Source organism: Haemaphysalis longicornis, unplaced genomic scaffold (assembly GCF_048455015.1).
Source record: "Haemaphysalis longicornis isolate Haplotype H1 unplaced genomic scaffold, Haemaphysalis longicornis Haplotype H1 scaffold_10, whole genome shotgun sequence".
NCBI classification, from domain to species: Eukaryota; Metazoa; Arthropoda; class Arachnida; order Ixodida; family Ixodidae; genus Haemaphysalis; species Haemaphysalis longicornis.
In genome coordinates, this window is record NW_027526204.1 from 88,720,138 (window position 1) to 88,742,269 (window position 22,132).

Consider the following 22,132-nt stretch of genomic DNA (forward strand, 5'->3'; position numbering starts at 1 on the left):
GTTTCATTCCTTTGTCCCTTTAAGCTAACACTAAAAATTGTAAGAGCCGGTGACGATTAAACGCAGTTCTACCTGGTGGGAAATCTTCTGAAACAGTGTAGCTGTGGTTATTTTGTGTCAGCTAGAAGGTCAACGGGCGCCCACGCGAGAGCGGAAGCTCTGTTGCCGCGATAATTCTACAGTTCGCGTAAAGAAATCGCTAGCTAGACGTCAGGGAGGCTTCTCCCCTCTCCATACTCTACCGGAAGGGAGAGGGACACGTTCTTCGAGACCACTGTGCCCTCTATCGCTGGACCTGAGAAGCTGCTCCCACCCTGCGTGACGAATGACCTACAGCAGACGGAGGCCCATAACAGCTTCGCTTTTAAAAACGCCTGCGTGTCGGAATTTCGGCGCACGTGTAGGATCCTCAGGTCGTCAAAATTAATTCTGGCCCCACACTACCGCACGCACGGAAGAAATCATCAAAGTGTTCTTAATTCTGCGGAGGAGAAAAATATTTAGGCCAGGTAAAAATTATTACTCCCTTTTTACTTTCACTTGGTGCTAAATAGCAGCATATGATAAAGTACACACATGGTATCTTCTGGTACCTAGATGGTATCTGTTCCAGTTTTAACGTCAGAGCTGTTTACGCTTTTAGTGCCGCCGTATAGCGTTACCAGAAAAAAATACCAAGAAAAGAGACAGACCGCCCGACGTCGGCCAGGCTTGCGCATGAGCTTGCGCCACGTGAGGAGCTTGCGAAAATACCAAGAAAGAATACCGAGCTCACGTGAGCATGCGTCTATTAGGGAGCGCCCAACGTCGGCCAGCTCGACCTTCGAGAACGCTCTCCCCAGCGTTCATGGCGTGATCTCTCCCGCGCTCTTCTTCTCGCCAGTTCACGTCTGTTCGCGCCTGAGTAGGGGGGCACAGAACAGCTAACGCTACAGACGCCCAGTCCGTGAAGCCGGTTGCCGCAGGTTCCAGCTTTGTGAGAGATGTGAAAGACTGCGAGCAAAACGATTTGGGCGTGCCAGTCGTGGAGAGCTTTCAGCAGCACGTTCGGAAATCTGTGCGAGGCGCAACATCCGAGTCTTCGACGAAGGGAGAAGGGCCGCCGGCTCTGCTGTTTCTCCAGCATTTCACCGCTAGTGCAAGCTACGGATTTTTTTTCTTTTTCTTGAACTACTAATGACAAACCTTCGTGGCGCATGCGGAGGGAGCAAATAAGACAAGCCGTCCCCTAGTTCAGGGGACGTAGGGCCGGAACTTGCACAGGCTAGGTTACTCTAGCAGAGACTATGCCCGTGGAGAATAGAGCTGGCCAGTTCTTTTGACCGCGCTAATCACCGGAAATTGACGTCCGTGTGAGCTGGATATTGCCTCCTGCAAAATGTATATCGAAGTACCACAGGGGCAGTCTAATTGTGGGCACGTTTAACAGTAGGAAAATCAATTTAACGTGTTCCTGGGCTTTGGATCGTTTATGTTGGCTTGTTGGCCACGGTTGTGAAACATTATAGTTCGAGCACCGGGGAACAGGACGGAAGGATGTAGCGCTTGTCCTGTGTTCTTCCGCCCTCTCCTTTCTTGCGCTGAGTAATGATATCTGACAGTCCTTCGGAGTTCACCTGCCTCGACTGCAATTTTGCGTAGCGACTGTACGGAACTGGGTGCTACAATACTTCCAACTGACAAATAAGTCCAAATACCACGCGTAATAAAAGCTTCACAACCGTATAATCGGTGAATTCGGTAAGCTTGGTACTTCGACGTATTGAGCGCAATTGCATACCTATTCGTCCTCCGTCTTGGTTTTTGTTTCTCCGTGATGCTCCCAACCAATCTAAAGAACAACTCAATAAGGGCTTTTATTGGCGCTTCTTTCAGATGGAAAAATTGGCAACTGCACGGGTGCGCACAGGCGTGCTGCTTCTACTCCTTTCTCTATCTCACGTTGAAGGGGCTCCCAAGAAAAATCCCATTTCATTTAAGCAGTACAACTTCACGACGAAGGTAAGGTGACGACATGTTGCAGACAATTTGCTTTGTCCGCTTGTAGCGCGTGCCACGCTCGCGTTAAAACTACATCAAAAGATTCGAAGCACGTTGGTATACGTTTCTTAATAGCGTGAACCCTCGTTGAAGGGGCATACACAGTATTGAGGGCCAGCTACAAAAGAATCTTCAATTAATTTCTTTAAAGTACCCAACTTACGGTGTAAATACACATGAATCTTGCCTCGCAGATCGACCACTTCTCGTACCGAAACGATGACACCTTCCAACTGAGGTACGTGGTGGGCGATGAGCACTGGAACCGAAAGGGCGGCCCGATATTCTTCTACGCCGGCAACGAGGCCCCCGTCGAAGCCTTCATCTACAACACGGTACGATGCACTCTTTTATTTGGAGGTCGCAGTGAGAGCAAAGAACTACCCAACCATGCTAATCCCTGTGGGCGGTTTTCTAAAGCATGATGTAGACCCTCAAATTGCCCTCACCCAGCCTACTATAGCTCAGTCTGCATTTTTGCCGCAATTAACCGGTCAGGTCGTACTATGCGTTCCGCTCATGTGATCTACTTTTTTTTCCCCTAACAGGGAATCATGTGGGAATGGGCCCCCCGGTTCAAGGCGATGGTCGTGTTCGCCGAGCACCGATACTACGGAAAATCTTTGCCATTTGGGAGGGACACTTTCAAGGCAAGTCAAAGAACGCAAATACATACATTTTACAAGCCCTTACGCTATCATCATCATCATAATCATCATCATCGTCGTCGTCGTCGTCATCATCATCATCATCTTCTTCTTCTTCTTCTTTGTCATTGTCATTATTATTATTATTATATTAATATTACTAATATTATCATTATTATACATTTTCATAATTTTCATCATCAGCAACAGCAGTAGCCCACTACGTCCACTGCAGGACGAAGTCCTCTCCCATGGACCTCCAAGCGCGCCTGTCCTGTGCCACTCGAGTTCATTCTTTGCCTCCGAACTTGCTTATTTCGTCCCCCCGTCGAGCAATTGGCCTTCCCCTTCTTCGAGAGCCGTCTCTCGGTATCCACTCTGTTACACTAATTGTCCACCGTTTCTCATTTCGCCTAACTACGCGGCCAACCCAAGTGAATTTCTTTTTCCTTTTTTGAACTATGACATCTTCTACTCTTTTTTGTTCTCTGATCCAGGAAGCTCATTTCCTCTTCCTTCAACTTCTCCCTATCATTCATCTTTCCATGGACCGTTGGGTCGACCTAAGTTTTCTTTCAAGTGGATTAGTAAATCATCATCATCCTCATCATCATCATCTCTACGCCCACTGCACGGCAAAGGCCTCTCCCATTAATCTCCAATTATCCTGCGCTAACTGCGACCAATTTATCCCCGCCGACTTCTTGATCTCATCCGCCCATCTAACTTTCTGCCGCCCCCTGCAACGCTTTCCTTCTCTAGGGATCCACTCTGTTGCCCTTGATGACCAATTAGTAAATAGGGATCCGCAAATTCTTAGCGCAGAGATCTCTTGTAAGGATAAAGTGTGAACACGTGCATTCGAATGAAGTGATTCAACAGATTGTGTCATGAAACTGAGGCAGTGGCCCATTTGGCGTCGAATAATTTGCCAAGTATGGTCAGTGTACTTAACTAACGAAAATTGTTTGCCAACAACTATCGAAGTCTGGATGATATATTTTGGTTACGTCGTGCGTTTCCGTTCGTACAAAACTTCACTGGCATAGAAATTTCGAAAAATTTACAACACCACTGCGAACTAAATTTAAAGAGCCAATAAAACTCGCCACAATGACGGACCATCTGATTAGAAGACCATTTCATGACGACTTTCTTCCAAGATTTCTGCAATGTACTAAGAACTCCAGTGATTTCGCAAAACAACCGAGTTTACCGCAGAGCGTAATTCTGCTAATGGGCGACGAGAAACATACCGTCCAACGTCCCAGAAACAGCTTCGGTTTAGAGAGCTTGTAAGTTGCCCCCTTTTAACAAAATTACAAACTAATATTGAGCACTGGACAGAAAATTATGTACTTCAGCAGGAACATTTTTACGGCAAAAGGCTTGAATCTCTTTGTTTCAACCGCGTGTGTTGTGAGGCGCAGAAAATAGATAATCCAAGAAAGGTTGAATTTGCGCGAACCGGGGTGTATGAGCCGCGTAGTGTGCGCCAGGAAATAGAAACAGCAGTGCATCAGGAGGATTGTAGGAGGGCCCTGAGAAATGGCATGCAGCGCGTACCTCTCTCTCTCTCTCTCTCTCTCTCTCTCTCTCTCTCTCTCTCTCTCTCTCTCTCTCTCTCTCTCTCTCTCTCTCTCTTTCAGCGACCGCCGTAATTTTAATCTCAATATGAACGGAGTGAATACCGCTTCGTTGTGCGTGTTCGCGCAATTTCGCGCTACAGCGGTCGCTTCCACGCAGGGCCCGGAGTACACGGCTTATCTGACCAGCGAGCAAGCCCTGGCCGACTACGCCGACCTGCTCACGTGGATCAAGAACAACACGCCGGGTGCCTCGAAGAGCAAGGTGGTCTCGTTCGGCGGTTCGTACGGGGCCATGCTGAGCACCTGGTTTAGGATGAAGTACCCGCACATCGTCACCGCGTACGTTGCCTTTTCGACAATCACTGCGGTCCGTGCCCGCACCCGTTTGTTAAACTGCTCAGTGTAAAGCCTGGTAGCGACGCACCATTACGTTGTGCACCATTACGACCTCCCCTACACTGTACAACGATTTATAGGTTTTTTTGTTTATAACTAACGCCTTAACACCCCATCAAAGAATACACTCTTTGAAAGGGTGCAACCTACGATAAAACACCCTTTGAAGGGGTTTATTGTGTTTTTGTAGGGTGTAAAGCTGCTATAAGCCAGAAAAGACCCTGAAGGGTGTTTTCTTTGGTTTTTTGCGCTAAGGTGTAGGGGTGTCGGCTATAGCCAGTGATTCAGGGAGTAAATCACTGGCTATAGCTAACACCCTTATGGGTATAAATCTTCTTACAGCTTATAGTGCGATGATTTGTCGCGGGGATTATTGAAGGAATCGTTTTCGTTTCTCGTCATGGACCATATGTTATAGCGGTTATGCCCAAACCTTTGATGAACAGATTGTTTCGCTGTGTGCGCTTTTGAAGTATACCAATACCTCTGTGGGCAGGAAGCGGTGCATACAAAATAACGGCTGGTACGTTGTAGTTTAAGCGGTGGCTGTATGTGATTTTGAATTCATTTTGATGCGCGTTTTCTCGGACGATGGGGCGGTGTGGCTCGGAAGATTTACGTTACGGCGCCGCAATACTCTCCGAGACACAAACTCCGAGAACTCCTTCAAAAACGCGCAGAGATGCCCCATTTCCCCCTCTTCCTACATCCAGACGCAACCATGCGGGCAACGCTTTGATCTTTTCCGAGACGAAGCTGGCCGTCTGTATTCACATGGTTGTATGTGATTTGGATGGGTGGAAGCGCATCCTTTGCATCTGTTGAATCTTCCGTCCCAATGCGCTGCACTTCTGCTTATTTAATCGACCGAAAAAACCGGATGTTTGCTTTTTGAACCAGGGTTAGAGCTTGACCACTCCCCAGTCAAAACGGAGTACAGTAAGATCCCGTTAATTCCACTCCCGTTAATTCGGAATATCAGTTAATTCGGACGCGGCGTCTGGTCCAGTCCAAAATGGGCATTGTTCTATGAATGAGAACTGTCATAATTTCGCACGCACGCACGCACACACACACGCACGCACGCACGCACGCACGCGCGCACGCACGAACACGCACGCGCACGCACGCGCACACACGCACACGCGCACGCACGCACGCGCGCAGCCGCACACACGCGCACACACGCGCACGCGCATGCACACGCACACGCACACGCGCACGCACGCACGCACGCTCTCACTAGGCACAAATGCTAGGCACGGATGAGCTTTGCTCATTCGTGCCTAGCATTCGTGCCTAGCATGCACGCACGCACGCACGCACGCACACTCGCACGCACACTCGCACGCACACACGCACACGCACACACACATACACACACAGACACACACACACACACGCATTGCGCTGGTTTACGAAACCAAAATGAAAGGCAGTGCATTGCTACTGTCGTCAGCTACGGGCAACCGACAGATTTGCCATTTCTTTTTTCTTGTGCGTCCAACGCGTTTGCGCTGCGGTTGAGTCGCATTGTTCTCCTGTAGCGTGGTGTTGCTTATCTGCGGGTCACCACCGCGCTATCAACGCCTGGGTGTTTCTCCTGTGTATCCTGCCCCAGCGCCAGCAGCGAAGAGGGCGAAGTACGAAGCAAAGGATTTGGCTGCGAAGTGGAAAATTTTGAAGGCGTTGCGAGCGGGAGCATCTCGAAAAGAAGGGATCTCAAGTGTTTTTAAGATGTTTTTATCGCACTCGCGATAATTCGGGCCCTCGGTTAATTCGGACATTCTCCCCGGTACCGTGAAGTCCGAATTAACGGGGTTTTAATGTACGTAGCAGATATTGTAAAAGAATAGAATCGTAAGCCGTTTTCCTCCCTGAAGTTGCATGACCAGCGCAGCTTTTCAGCGCACGACATAGAGGTAACGCAGAATATCGGTGAATGGTAAGCGCAAATTTTATTTCTCTTGTGCGTTAACGGCGGCCATCCCTAACGAAGACACATGCTGTTAGTCATTGTCTGCTGAACATTCGGGATTAAGTTGGGATGGCCACAAAGTGTCTTTGCGCACACATAACAACAATACACGGAACCCCAGCCCATGTCCGCTCCGCACTTGGACCGTTTCATCCTTATTAAGTAATCTGAACTATTAAAAAAAATATTAGCAGTGGCTCAGCTCGGCTATGCCAGGATATACGTAGCGTGAGCTAAGGTTCAGCTGGTTATTCTTAGGTTTCCTGGTTGTCTAGAATTAGCTGATTATAATACTTACTGCCGCTAAAACGATTTCCAATCCAATCCAGTCCAGTCCAATCCAATCAAATCCAATCAAATCCAATCCAATCCAATCCAATCCAATTCAATCCAATCCAATCCAATCCAATCCAATCCAATTCATTCCAATTCAATCCAATCCAATCCAATCCAATCCAATCCAATCCAATCCAGTCCAGTCCAGTCCAGTCTAGTCCAGTCCAGTCCAGTCCATTCAATTCCGGTCCAGTCCAGTCAAGTCCATTCCAGTAAGTGGTCATCGCGCATGCGCAGCACGGCTCTCCAGGAGCCACGCGAAACGGCTATCAAGCAGCTCCGGCGCAGCGTCAGACTTGGCTACTGCGCATCGGAGGCGCACAGCTAGGCACGCGCCTCCGCTAGTGCGTCTGCCGCGGCTGTGACGTCACTCCTCTGGAATGCGCAGGTCGGCGAATGTGCTGACCCTATTCTCTACATCATCATCATCATCACCAGCCTATCTACGCCCACTGCAGGGCAAAGGCCTCTCCTATTATTCTTCAGGTACCCCTGTCCTGTTCTAACTGCGACCAATTTATCCCCGCAAACTTCTTGATCTCATCTTGATCTCTGGGTGCAGCGGTGGCGTAGAGGTAGAGCATCCGCCTCGCGTGCAGAAGGACCATGGTTCGAATCCCAGTGCCAGACAATTCCCACCGGATTAAAAAAATCCCCGTATTGATGGAATTGCATAATGGGGCTTAGGGTGCGGCCTGACCCCGGCGACCATTGCCGGTAACGCACTCCCTCACCAGAGCAGGATTGGCCACCCTGGTGTGGTAACAGCCGCAACCTCCCATGAATACGTTAATTCTCTACACACCCGTACTTCCGTCGGATTGGATTTCATCCGATCCAATGCAATCCAATTTAATCCAATCCAATCCAATTTAAATCCAATTCAAATCTAACCCAATTCAATTCAATCCAATCCAATGCTCCTCGCGTTTGTGCATGACGGCCCTTCAAGGTTCACGCGAAACTGCTCAACCTCGGCCAGTGTAGCTTACGCTACAAAAATTTCGACGTGTTCCGGGCGTCTGCTGCACTAGGGTCCAAGCTTGAGCTCCTTTCGTGGGGCTATCAAATATCCCTGCGTGTCCTACAATTGAACGGAGCCATTTAATTCACAGGTCGTTTGAAATATGAGGACGTACACATACGAGCATTCGTTTCTCAGCGCTTAGCTCTGTAGAATGTCTTGCACCTTAAGACGCGTGCAGCTTCAGTAGTTGTTTGCACATATATAAAATACATCGAACCCTAGCGATATAGATTCGCTTTAAAACATTTCCAGCCGGTGCCTTACGCCCGCTAAAACGTTAAACATCAGTACTATTACTTAGATGACTGAACATTCACGAAAAAAGTATTATGGTAAGGTAGCACCCTGGAATCATTATGATAATTATAGTCAATTTTTCTGATTTTAATTCTCTACCATTCTGGAAGTTACGAAAAGATGTTTTAGGCTCGCGGAGTAATAATATATTACACGGTAACATCCTTGGAGGCTAGCCCAATTCTCACCGCCTGTTCGCAAGCTTTGTATTTCATCAATTGCAAATTTTGACAATAATATCTGTGCTTTTCTATAAAGCAAGCCTTTGAAATGTAACTTTTTTAGCAGGGAAGCTGTTAGCAATTCGTTGATTCCGGCATTTCACAAAACTCAGTATAGCTGCACAAACAAAATAAATCACCGGCACCTGCCGTATTCGATCCAGTGTCTGGGAGATTAAAGAGCTGGGCTGAGTGTGGTCTTACGCACTTTGCTACGACCGTTTTTTTCTTTATTGCCCGAAGCAGAAAACTTACACAGAAAGGGGGGAGAGGTAAACCGGGGTGATTGATTGTCTCAAACATTACTGGCATACTTTCAGCTGGCAGTTATTTGCGCACTTTCATCACAGTAAGTCCATGCATTACTGACAGCAAGTCATCATCACGACCTTGCTTAATGAACACTTAGCGTAATGTACAAACATGTTCCACGAAATAAGAGCACACTGACCGTGCATCCACATCTGCATTTCTCCAGATTCCGTGCAGCCCCAGGATAAAAAACAAGTCATACGGTGCAGTTTAAGGCAGGATAGATAAGTATCGAATGCCGTTGGATGTGACTTTAGCCGAATCCGTGTTTGCCGAGCATCTGTATAGGGCCCGATTCCGTGCTGGCCCAGGTCAGGATTTCTTAAAAAGACTTAAAAACTGACAGTACCGGGAAGGGTAAAAACCTTTTTATTACCAGGTGCACACAGAAACGCTACCGGTTAAGACGTGGATGCAAAGCAAGGATCTGTATCTGCCAGTGGGTGCCGATTGATTCTTGTGCAAGAAGCCCGAAAGTGTAGAACACGTTTTCTTGGATTGTTGGGATGCCGTATCGAACGCTTGAAAAATACCTTTGAAAACTCGGCTACGACCATGAGTTAGTACCCCAGAGTCAAACGGCTTACTCACTCGGCACTGACTGGTTCGAGGAATCACGTCCTCTGCTCTACACAGAACACTTGAGAGGGTACACGTTGCATCTGCGGCCGCCTGGCGCCTAGTTTAAGTGTTCTGCTTCTTCGATTTGCTTTTTCTTCGCCACTATAGCAACAAAGATGGAGTAAAGTTCGTTGCGGCAGCGACGAAGCAGCAAATCGGCTGTAGTTGTGGACCTAAGCCACCGTGGTGGTCGTGAAGATTTATTACCGCTTCGCTGTCTTCAAGTCTTACGCGTTAGTGTGAGCTGCATTAATTTTTAAACAGGTTCCGTGCCTAACAGGAATGTAAATCACCTATACGTTACTACTTAGGCGGTTGTGACCACTGTCCAATTGTGCGGGGATTTTTTGAGCACAGCTACATATCACAGTGCGGCTTCAGTGGTCGTCTTCAAGATTACCACATTTTATTGCATTATTTCTAAGCGTTTTCTTTTGAAAGGGCTATTTTATACGCAATCGAATTCGAAGGGCAGCTTTGTTTGGCATCTCCAGTATTTTCAATTTTTTGTTGCTTTTTCTTCTTTTTTTTAAAATAGAATATTGAAGACGTGCTTCATTTTTTTTTTCTGTGCAACGAAAATCCGCTCTGGAAAAACGTACCTATTTTGGAAAATCAACACGATTTCACAGTGAAAGACAGCGACAGTTGTGCGTTCGCAGTTGGGCGGAAAGGCTATTCAAGAGAAAAAATACGCACAAATCCTCTCTCATTAAAATTCCCGTTGTCCCAAAAGCGTTCTCGGTGTTTCGATACTGTGAGACCTAAATCTCTCAAATTACCTGTCATTTTATTCAGCCTAAAACTGAACGCCGGAAGCTCTAAGCAAACTGTTAAGGTTGAGCGCGTCATTTGCCCTCACCAATGACGAACTAAGCAGACGGAAATTTCCTGCTCAACAAATTGTAATTCTTTAAGCCCGTAAGAAGCCCAGAGAATATGTATGACTTGTAGAAGGGACTCTAAGTGGCATAAGTACGCTACGCCAAGGCTGAATTGCCTCTGTCGGTATTCGCCTCTAGGCCCGACAGGCTGCAAGGTGAAACAAGAATACAATAGCTTTTTTATTTTATTTATTTTATTTAATAAATACTGCAGGCTTTACAGCCCCAGCAGAAGTGGGCAAGAAACGTAAAAAATACAAGAATACATGAGTCACAATTGTGTAAGGAATAATACAAGGTATAAAGAGAAAAAAACAAAAAAAACAATGAATTTAACAAGGGCGAGGCATCAGCTCAGCACAGTGGCATTTGGGCTAAATTATGCTTCGAGGGATTCAACCGAAGAAAGTGCAGAAGCGGGTAACGAATTCCATTCTTCAATAGTTCGGGGAAAAAAACGAAAACTTTAAAATGTTAGTCCTAGCAAATATTGGGGATAGAGATTTGTCATGGTTGTGACGAGTTCTGGTTGGAAGTATATTTACATACAAACCTCTATCTAATCCCAGCTTTTTACTGATCAATTGGTGCAGAAATTTCAAGACGAAGAAATTTGCGCCTTAATTCAAGAGTTTGGATGTTATTTGTGTTGATTCGATTCAAAGCGGTTATATTTTGAATAGATGAAACGTACAGCTCTTCTTTGGATTTTCTCGAGATTGTTAATGTTAACTTTGGTGTACTGATCCCAAACTGCACAAACATCTAATTTAGGTCTGAGGAGGGTTTGTAATGTGCACGTTCGAAGTAATGCAGGGGCTGTGTTTTGTAAATTTAATGCCACGTACACGGAACATCGGTATCTCTCGGCGGATATCATTTGCCGCGATTTGCCCTACATGAGTATCGAAAATTCGCTATTCATTTGCCTACAAACTAACTGGCATTGTCCTGTTAGCTGTGCGCGAACACGCCGTAAAACTGCTCTTCTAATCGAGAGTGTTCACTGGTTAACAATTAGCAAAAAGAGATGAGTCGGCTTACAAGACTGCACAGGAGAGTAATTATCTGGAATCTCTTGCCGAAGTTATCCGGTTTTTATAATTAAGAGCATGATTGAGCTTAGAGCGGCCATGAGGGTAAAATAAAACTTTGCCTCGTTAAGGAGACTGCTTTGTGCCGTCACCAATTTTATGGCTAATGTAAACCGAATGATCGAGATATTAAAGAAAGCAGATAAAGCGGTGGCTACTCTGCAAGAATATTTCGGCGATTTTTCTGAGTTATCATATCTTGTTCGCTCAATTGCCGGCCGCCGAGTTAAGCCCCTCCTGCCCATTTTGCCACTGTGGCGCGATATTTGAAAGCTTTTCAACCTTTGTTTCAAGTTTTTATGGTTAAAAAATATCTCTCGTGGCTGGAGTAGAGCTGAGTGGACTGCCAAATACTAGGTCTTTCAAACTGAACAAAGGCGTATTCTGTTTTCACGGCCCCTGTAAGCCTTTTGGCCCTGGCACTGGCAACTGACGCCGTCACATATAATTCCCTCTAGCGCGTACAGAACAAAACAAAAATTGGAAGTTTTCCGGGAAATTATCCTTCGAGAATGACTATTGCAATACACATCACCACTGTAGCGATATAGTGGAGCTGGCAGCTACAAAGATGAAAAATCTCCAGTGAATACAGTTTCTACATTGAAGCTATGTAAAAAAAAAAAAAAAACAACAGATGTCATAGTTTTATTCCCAAGCTGTAAATCGATAAGTATATGCACTAAGAACCTCATTTATCGTTTTCAGGCTTGTGTGGTCATAAAATTTAAGAAAACATGCAAGTTTTCTTCCTCAACATAACATTGTTAATTACTAGATGCTTAATTATTTGCCTTATTCGTAATTAAGTCAATACTTGCACTACCAGCTCCATTTTTTTGTTGTGGGCTTATGGCAGCCGTAACATTTAGTAGAACACACAGAAAATGTTTTGTAGCGTAAACTACACTGGCCGAGGTTGTGCAGTTTCGCGTGGACCATGAAGGGCCATGCTCCGCAAGCGCGAGGAGCATTGGATTGGATTGGATTGGGTTAGATTAGAAATCCAATACAATTGGAGTACGGGTGTGTAGAGAATTAGGTCTGCACATTCGCCGGCCTGCGCATTCCAGAGGAGTGACGTCATAGCTGCGGCAAACGTACTGGCGCCGGCGTGGGCCCAGCTGTGCGCCTCCGTTGCGCAGTAGCCAAGTTTGACGCTGCGCCGTGGCCGCTTGTTAGCCGTTTCGCGTGGCTCCTGGAGAGCTGTGCTGCTCATGCGCGAGAAGCAGTGACTGGATTGGACTGGACTGGACTGGACTGGACTGGACTGGACTGGACTGGACTGGACTGGGCTGGACTGGATTGGATTGCATTGGATTGAATTGCTGAACCTTAGCTGACGCTATGTATATCCTCGCATAACCGAGCTAAGCCACTGCTAATTTTTTTGCTTAAAAGAAATCGGGGTTGAAAGGGTTCAGCAAAGCACTCTGACAGGCTAATTGGTCTGACATTACGAAAGGGTTAAAGGAGGAAACACTTAAGCGATTTTTCTGCGCGGTCTGTGTAGTGCACTGGCAAGTAGCGCTCCGCTGAGGATGTTCCCCGGACTCACCCCGTGCGGAGCCTACCACCACGCCGTGACGACCGCCTTCGAAAAGTCATACCGTGGGTGCAGCAAAATCATCTCCAAGACCTGGGCTGTGCTTGATAAGTTTGGTTCCACAGGTGAGGAAGTTCAAATTAAGTATATGTGGCTACTACAGAATTGACAAAAAATATTCACTTTTCACCCATTATACTTTCCGAAAAGCGGATTTCAGAACAGGCATGCGTCGTCGACGGAAGGTGAAAAACATGTCCTTATTCTAGGGGGCAACGCAAACATATACCATCCCTTCGTAAAGTAAGTTGAGGGAAGCACAAAAACTAAAAGTGCGTCCATGCTTCGCTGAAAGGGCGTCCAATCAATTGTCAAACTTGCAAAAACCCAAATCGCAAACGGCGAACGAACGCAAGTTTTTTCATGCTGAGTAAACAAATCTACGAATTATGGAAATGTGTACCGATACATCGTTTGTATTATAGAGGTATACTTATGTACTCCTTCTTCACTATCGGTGCGTGTAATCTTTCATCTGAAACCGCTCCTTTCAAGAAACCGCTTTCAACTAACTATTTTGACACAATGGAAGCACGGTTTTACGCACGCTACGTGCCTCCAGATATCTTATCAGTGCTTTTCGGTCGACCGACCGGTCTATGGAGGCTTGCATTAGTTTTTTGACAGAACGCTCGATCCCAATCAGAAAGCTCTCGCTTTAAAAAGTGATCGCTTCGTACCAGTCATACTTTCTGAAAAAAATCCCCAGCCATCTCCACTAACGTGAAACCTGGAGAGGGGCGAAGCATGCAGTGTATAATCGTAATCCTGGCCCCTTGCGCTTTTGCCAATGGAGATGAAACCGTTGGGGTAGAGGTGTACAGCTTTGCTGTAAAAGTGGGCCAAGACGAGACATGCCAAGAATGCAACGTGCTTCATTTGATCTGCTTGATTTTCAAGTCACAAGTGCTTAAATTCCTCGTTCAGAGAAATTTCAAGATAATCATCGTGTTCAGCGAATCGCACAGAAAACTGCGGACACCGCCTTTGACCCGGTGCGGACACCGCCTTTGACCCAAGGTAGCAGCACGGTTTGGAGTGGACGTAGTGTTTTCTTCCCCGGTTAAATTAAATAGCGTTTGTCCGGCCGTCCAGCGGCGTGCTGAAGATGAGGTGGGAAAGAGGAAAAGTGCGTGTGTAGTAAATCATGTGTCACCCTTTGTACCGTGCTCTGTGGCTGTTGTTTACAAGATTCCTTTATCTTGCGGAAAAGTGTATGTGGGTCAAACAGGTCGCTGCTTGAACGTTCGATTATTGGAGCATTGCAACAAGCTTAAAAAAGATGATTACGCACGTCTGGCCGAACATTGCCGCACGTGTGAGCACCGATGCTATCCGCTTTTCCGCGAGACAGATATCTTGTTTAAGCATAAAGACAGACGTACTAGAGAGTTGATGGGAGCATACTACATCAGAAAGTGGGGGAGAGGTTGTATCAGTGAAACATCAGTTGTCCTGCACGAAAAAGAATTTGATTATTTGGAGCGGTCGTCGCGATAAGGTGTTCCTGTGTTAGGAAATGTGCGTTGTCAACAGTGGAGTGCTTTGGTCTTGATAGTATGTCATTGGCTGGTGTGGGCACGTGGCGTGGTGGGGGAGGAGGATTCGGTGTATGTATAAGTAGTTACGTTTTTTCCAATAAATCGAGTTGAAAGTCAGCGCTAGTCCTGTCCACTTCTTTCTTTTTGTGTCCCTGTTAGTTCGCGCTGTTCCCCAAGATGCATTTTGTCAAGACCCACGACGTGTTTTTTTCTGGGCGGGTGCGCTACGCCTACTACTAGCGTGGTGGGCTTCGGCGACAGTACGGCATGAACTCAGCCTCACCAGGGGATGCTGGCGCAGCCACGGCGGCGCCGGGCCATCTGGCCGTTAACCCAAACGCGGATGGTGAAGACGCAATGTAGCAATAATCAAGTATAGACGGCAAATTGAACTCATCGCCGGAGTAAGAAGGAAGTCGGTGGACCGAATGCGTTTCAAAGGCACAGCGCCGACGCAACCGGGAGCCGGCATCGTGCCTACCCCTACACTGCAGGCCGCACACGTAAGCCGAGTCCCGTCGGAATTTCAACTAAGCCAGGTCAGCTGCAAACCTACGCCCCGGCCCGCTCCCCTTCCCAGCAATGATATCAAACTGGTTCTGCGCCCGCAGGACGGCTTGAACTTAAACAAAGTTCTTCCCTCCACGCTATCGCTTGCCCCGCTCCACGCGACCAACACATCCTGGAAGCAGGCCAATCTCCGCCTTCCAGTCGATGTCAAGCAGAACACAGCCACGGTGAGCACACCTTCCGCAGAGACAGCCAAGCTTTTACTCAAGACGAAGCAGATTGTACTCAACAACGCCCATCACGCCTAGCTCTGTACGGCCTTGCGCCTGAAGATGCAGTAAAAGGAGTAATCCGTGGGGTACCCGTCGAATTTACGGAGAACCAAATTATTCAAAACATTGATCTGGAAGGCTTCGAACTCTACTCGTGTCGTCGCATAGGCAAAGAATCGACCACTGTCATTCTCACTTTCGCGGGATCCAAGGTCCCTCATTACGTACGACTACACAGGGCGGAACACCGTTGCACGTTATACAAGAAAACAGTTCTGGTCTGTGCGAGATGCCACGAGATTGCCCACCGCAACACCGCCTTCCCACAGCCCCGAGTCTTGGTCTGCTACCTGTGCGGCACACCGGACCCTGTGCACATCCACGACTGCCGTGCCAAATGGGATCTCTGCTCAAGTCCCCACCTCACGGCGTCCAGAAGGTGTCCGAAACGTTACATTACTCCATACATCCTACGTCCATGGGAACTCCGACGCCAGCCATAGCAACTAGCCGGTCTATTGTCCCGGCGGGACGTGGAACCCCAGGGGGGCCGCTCTCGGTCCACCAATCCTGACGTTCGAGAGCAGTCCAGAGACCGGCACCGGGACAAGTCCGCCACTCCGGCCAGTAAAGGTGGAAGTGGCCAGGACACAAGCGTCACCTTCGCAAACGCATCAACGACTTAACAAGACAGCGGCGGAATACGCCAAAGTGCTCTGTAGAGAAAATTGGCTTGAATTTTCCGACGGCTTTAAGGGACATTTTCAACCAAGAAAACGCGGCAACTTCTCCGTCACGTGATTGACCCAATAACAAGCAAGAGCGAAACCAACCGCAGCTTAGTTCGCATTTTCAACAACCACGACGGCGATGCTCCAGCACTAATCAAAGCACTCAAAGAAAAATACCTTCAGACAGACCCGCCAGACACACCTCCAGGTCACCACACGGGCGCCTCAACAGCGCCCTAGACCGGCCAATCCTTCTTCATGAACTCAAGGCAGCGATACCCGAGAGCAAAGAAAGCAGTGCCTCCAGATCCAACAGGATCCCGTACAAACGTTTAAACAATCTGAGAGGCTATTCTCTTGCCTCACTCCTGGAACACCTCAACTCATTCTGGGCCTCAGGCACTCTACCTCCTTCATGGAAAGCAGCAGAGGTACGAGTCGTTCCTAAACCTGGCAAATTCCCCATGTGGATAACCTCAGACCCATATTCCTTACGTCCTGCGTGGGAAAGGTGATGGAAAGGATCACCTTCAATCGGCTACAGAAACACCTCCACGACACCGAGCTGACGCCTACGTCCATGTATGGCTTCAGGCAAAACCTCGGCAATCAAGATATTGTCACGTAGCCAAGGACGAAGCAGTTGTTTGGAAAAGAAACAAGTTTATTGGAGCGAACTTGTGCTCCCCTAACAACTGAAAAGAATACAGAGGCGGCGAAGCAGTGGTCAACAAAGTGACGTACGTGCGTCGGCGAGCGTCGCAGAATCGAATGCCCCGGCGTCTGCTCTGCAGGCTTTTTATCTTTCGGCGCGCGTGGTTCTGGAACCGTCGATTCGCATCGAGAACATTGTAGATGCAAGAAGATTATTCCGGGATGTTCACGTTAGATCGGAATGCTCTCCCTATCTGAACAGATAACACATGCGGCACAGAAAGAAAGAATGGAACACGCGCTTCCCTTGGCACGGAGATAACACAGACTGGCGCAGCCGGGCGGTAAAAGCAAAACACAAATAAACAAACCCAATGCATGGTTCGCGGCATTACCCCCCCTCTAAGAGTGCATCGACCCGATGCTAACATAAGCGACAGTCCGAAAATGAAAATAAAAGTTCGTCATCGTTCGTAGAAAGGTTTTAAGCGAACCACGTGGACAACTTCGGGCCGCGTACGTCGTCGTGATGTGCCGGAGTCACCATCGGGGATCACTTCGTAGGTAAGTTGGCCAACACGTCGCAGAATCTGGTAGGGTCCGAAATACCGTCGCAGAAGTTTCTCGCTCAGTCCGCGTCGTCGGATGGGAGTCCAAACCCACACACGATCCCCTGGTTGGTACTCGGCGTCTCGGCGTCGGAGGTTGTAGCGGCCGGCATCCACCAGCTGCTGGTCCCTTATACGAACTCGAGCGAGCTGGCGGGCCTCCTCCGCACGTTGAAGGTATCCTTGGACGTCGGCGTTGAGGTCGTCGTCTTCTACATGCGGAAGCATGGCGTCGAGCATCGTAGTCGGTCGTCTTCCGTAGACAAGCTCGAACGGTGTCATCTGCGTAGTTTCCTGCGTAGCTGTATTGTACGCAAACGTGACATACGGGAGGACTTCGTCCCAAGTCTTATGTTCAACGTCGACGTACATGGACAGCATATCCGCAATTGTCTTGTTCAGACGTTCTGTTAGTCCGTTCGTTTGGGGGTGGTACGCCGTCGTTCTTCGGTGATCCGTGTTGCTGTAGCGTAAGATTCCTTGCATCAGCTCCGCGGTAAAGGCCGTTCCGCGGTCCGTGATTAGGACTTCAGGGGCTCCATGTCGCAGCACAACTTGGTTTATAAAGAACTTGGCGACTTCTTGTGCAGTCCCCCGCGGAAGAGCGGCGGTCTCTGCGTAGCGCGTCATGTAGTCTGTCGCTACGACAATCCACTTGTTCTCCGATCGTGACGTCGGGAACGGGCCTAGAAGGTCCATTCCAATTTGTTGAAAGGGCCTCCGCGGGACGGCGATCGGTTGTAGAAGTCCGGCGCGTCTTGTCGGCGGCGTTTTTCGTCGCTGGCAGTCCCGGCAACTCCGAACGTAGTGGGTGACGTCGGATGTAAGGCGGGGCCAGAAGTACTTCGCCTTAATTTTTGCAATAGTGCGAGCTGTGCCGAGATGTCCGGAAGACGGGTCGTCGTGGGACGCTTCCAAAATTTCGTCACGAAGGTCTGCGGGGATGACAAGTAGATAATTCGTTCTTGTTCCGGGGCTGAAATTCTTCTTCACGAGGACGGAGTTTCTGAGGCTGAATGCTGGTAAGTTACGCTTGAACGCTCTAGGCACGGCGACGTTACGTCCTTCGAGGTAGTCGATCATTACTCGCAAATCGGGGTCGGCACGCTGCTGGGCGGCTAGGTCGCTCTCCGTAACAACCCCGAAGAACGCACTGTCTTCATCGGAGTCTTGTGGTGGTGGGTCGACAGGGGCGCGGGACAGGCAGTCGGCGTCGGAGTGTTTCCTGCCGGATTTGTAGACGATTGTAATGTCGAACTCTTGCAGGCGCAAACTCCACCGCCCAAGACGGCCAGAGGGGTCCTTCAAATTGGCGAGCCAACACAGCGCATGGTGGTCTGTTACAACCTTGAACGGTCTGCCATACACGTATGGGCGAAATTTTGAAATGGCCCATATAATAGCCAGGCACTCTTTTTCGGAGGCAGAGTAGTTTTTCTCCTCCTTCGACAGACCACGGCTGGCATAGGCGATTACGTTTTCGCACCCGCTTTGTTTTTGGACAAGGACGGCACCCAAGCCTATATCACTGGCGTCCGTGTGTATTTCCGTTTCGGCGTTGTCGTCGAAATGAGCGAGCACGGGCGGGCTTTGCAGGTGTTTTTGCAGCTCGCAGAATGCCTTTTCTTGGTCGTCTTCCCAGCTGAAAGCGGTGCTATCTTTCGTCAAGCGCGTGAGTGGCTCTGCAATGCGTGCGAAGTTTGCGACGAAGCGCCGGTAGTATGCGCACAGTCCAAGAAATCTGCGCACGCCCTTCTTATCTTTCGGCCTTGGGAAGTTCGCTATGGCTGAAGTTTTCGCCGGGTCAGGCAGGACTCCCGCGGCGTTGACGACATGGCCCAAAAACTTGAGTTCCTCGTATGCGAAACGGCACTTTTCAGGCTTCAGTGTCAACCCCGACGTACGGATGGCCTCGAGTACTGACTGCAACCTTGCGAGGTGTTCGTCGAAAGTCCGGGAGAATACCACAACGTCGTCGAGGTATACGAGGCAGGTGTGCCACTTCAGGCCAGCTAGCACAGTGTCCATGACTCTTTGGAACGTTGCTGGTGCCGTGCATAGCCCAAACGGCATTACCTTGAACTCGTATAGGCCGTCCGGGGTTATGAATGCAGTCTTCTCTCGATCTCTCTCGTCCACTTCAATTTGCCAGTAGCCGGTCTTGAGGTTCATCGATGAGAAGTACCTCGCATGGCAGAGGTGGTCGAGGGCGTCGTCGATTCGTGGCAGGGGGTACACGTCCTTTTTGGTGATCTTGTTCAATCGCCGGTAGTCAACGCAGAACCTCAGTGTGCCGTCTTTTTTCTTCACGAGTACGACCGGCGCAGCCCACGGACTTTTCGATGGCTGTATAATGTCGTCGTTGAGCATGTCGTCGACTTGAGTCCGGATGGCTTCGCGCTCGTGGGAAGAGACGCGGTACGGTGACTGTCGGGTAGGTCGGGCTCCATCCTCGGTTATTATCCGGTGCTTCGCCAGAGGTGTTTGACGTAACTTTGAGTTCGACGAAAAACACTCGCTGTAGCGACGCAGCAAAGCCAATAACTTGTTCCTTTCTTCTTGCGGTAGCGCCGGATTCACGTCGAAGGGGTGCGGAAGCTTGAAGGTATCGTCGGGTGCGCGTTCAAAGTCGGCGACTGCTATCACGTCACTTGCTAGTTGCGTTTCTTCGACGAACGCAATTGCAGCGCCCTTGTTTAAATGCTGGTACTCCTCGGTGAAATTGGTGACCAAAACGTGGGATTTGCGATGCTTAAACCGCGCAATGCCTCTTGCGACAGACACACCGCGGTCAAGAAGCAACCTTCGGTCACTCTCCACGATAGCGTCGACGTCGGGAGCAGCACCTTCACAGTAGACGGTGATCATCAAGCTTGCGCGGGGTGGCAGGGTGACGTGATCATCGGCGATCCTTACAGCTGCACGGTGTTCGGGGTTCGATTCCGGCGTCATGGAGTGGTCGGAGGAAAAAGTTATCGACTTCGTCTGGAGATCGATTATTGCGCCGTTGTCTGTCAAAAAGTCCATTCCGAGAATTACGTCGCGGGAGCAGTTGGACAAAACGACGAACACTGCAGGGTACGTCGTGCCATCTATGGTGACGCGCGATGTGCACGTTCCACTTGGCGTCACGATGTGGCCTCCTGCTGTGCGTATGTGCGGACCGTCCCATCTGGTCATAACTTTCTTCAGCTTAGACGCAAATGGTCCGCTCATTACGGAGTAGTCGGCTCCCGTGTCTACGAGGGCGACTACATCAAAACCGTCGATGGACACCTTGACGTCGGATGCCGCCTTCCTCGAGTTCCGGGTGCGTCGGGGCGTCGCATCTCGGCTTGTGCGTGTTGACGGTCGGGCACTGTGCGTCGTCGTTGTCCATGTCTTCTCAGCGGACGTCTCGGTCAGGTCGGGTAAGCGTCGCGGCGTATAGCTGTCGTCGTGTTAGGGAGTCTCATCAGGGTTAGGTCGGGTCGTCGGGATGAGGGCATGTCGTGAATCACTGTCTTCGGCGCGTCCTTGCGTCGTTGGAGGGTTTCCGGTTTTTCGCCGTAGAGCAACTTCACCTCCAGAAGTTGCTGCTTTCAGTTTCCCCCGCGTGGGCTGGGGGACCTTCCACGGGCGAAGTCAGCGTTGCTACGGCGGTTCGGCGATTGGTATGGGTAGGGCGACGGCGAACGGTTGAAACGCGATGGGCCACGGCTGCTTTCAGATAGATACTCGTCGATCTCACGTGGTCGTTGGCCAGGGAGAGGGCGAGGTGCGTCGACGGAGAAACCACGCAGTCCGAGTCTCTTGTATGGGCAGCGACGGTAAATGTGGTCGGCCTCTCCGCAGTGGTAGCACAGAGGACGGTTATCGGAAGTTCGCCATACGTCCGTCTTCCTCGGCGTCTGGTTTCGGGCTACCGGGGGTCGGGCGGGTGACAGTGGGCGGCGGTACGGCGGGGCCTCTTGACGGCGTGTTGGAGCAGGGCGGGGTCGACGAACAGCCGCGGAGTATGTCATAGCTTGTGGCTCTCGGGGTACCTCGGATGGCGTAGAAGTTCCCAAGGCTTGTTGCACTTCTTCTCTAATCACGTCGGTGAGGGAAGCGACTTGGGGATGCGGCGGCGTTGGGAGAAGTTTCCGCAGCTCCTCTCTCACTATTGCGCGGATAGTCTCGCGTAGGCTGTCGGCCGGGATCCGCGTGCTGCCAAAGTCGTCCTCATTGGCCGCGCCAACAAAGTTGCGGTCATACTGCTTAGCACGCATTTCGAGGGCTTTTTCAATGGTGCTGGCTTCGGTCACGAATTCGGCGACGGTTTTGGGCGGATTTCGGACAAGTCCAGCAAACAGTTCCTCCTTCACTCCGCACATTAAGAAGCGCAACTTCTTTTCTTCCGTCATTTCGGGGTCCGCGCGGCGTAATAGCTGCTTCATCTCCTCAACGAAGATCACGACACCTTCGTTGGGGTGTTGCGTGCGTGTTTCCAACAAAAGGGCGGCTCTTTCTTTCCGCACGACGGTAGTGAATGTCTTAGTGAACTCGCTTTTGAACTGAGCCCAGTTTGTCAAGGAGCTCTCGTGGTTCTCGAACCAAGTGCGAGCCGAATCTTCCAAGTAAAAGAAAACGTGCCGGAACGTTTCTGCGTCGTCCCACCTGTTGAATTTCCGGACGCGCTCCAGTTTCTCCAACCATTCTTCTGGGTCTTCTGCGGGGGCTCCTCGGAATGATGGCGGTTCCCGTGGCTGCTGCAGAACGACAGGAGGATTGGCTTGGTTGAGCATGG

At 49.5% G+C, this 22,132-nt stretch overlaps 1 protein-coding gene across 1 annotated transcript in view; it reads left to right on the plus strand.

Moving 5' to 3' along the window:
* Positions 1-1,875: 1,875 nt before the first annotated feature.
* LOC144159934 (lysosomal Pro-X carboxypeptidase-like) overlaps positions 1,876-22,132 on the plus strand; it is a 44,100-nt gene continuing 23,843 nt past the window's right edge. Inside the window, exons 1-5 of the mRNA XM_077691583.1 lie at positions 1,876-2,001; positions 2,235-2,375; positions 2,589-2,690; positions 4,434-4,615; positions 12,956-13,113. Coding sequence (XP_077547709.1) covers positions 1,876-2,001; positions 2,235-2,375; positions 2,589-2,690; positions 4,434-4,615; positions 12,956-13,113 — 709 coding nt within the window. The remainder of the gene's footprint in view (positions 2,002-2,234; positions 2,376-2,588; positions 2,691-4,433; positions 4,616-12,955; positions 13,114-22,132) is intronic.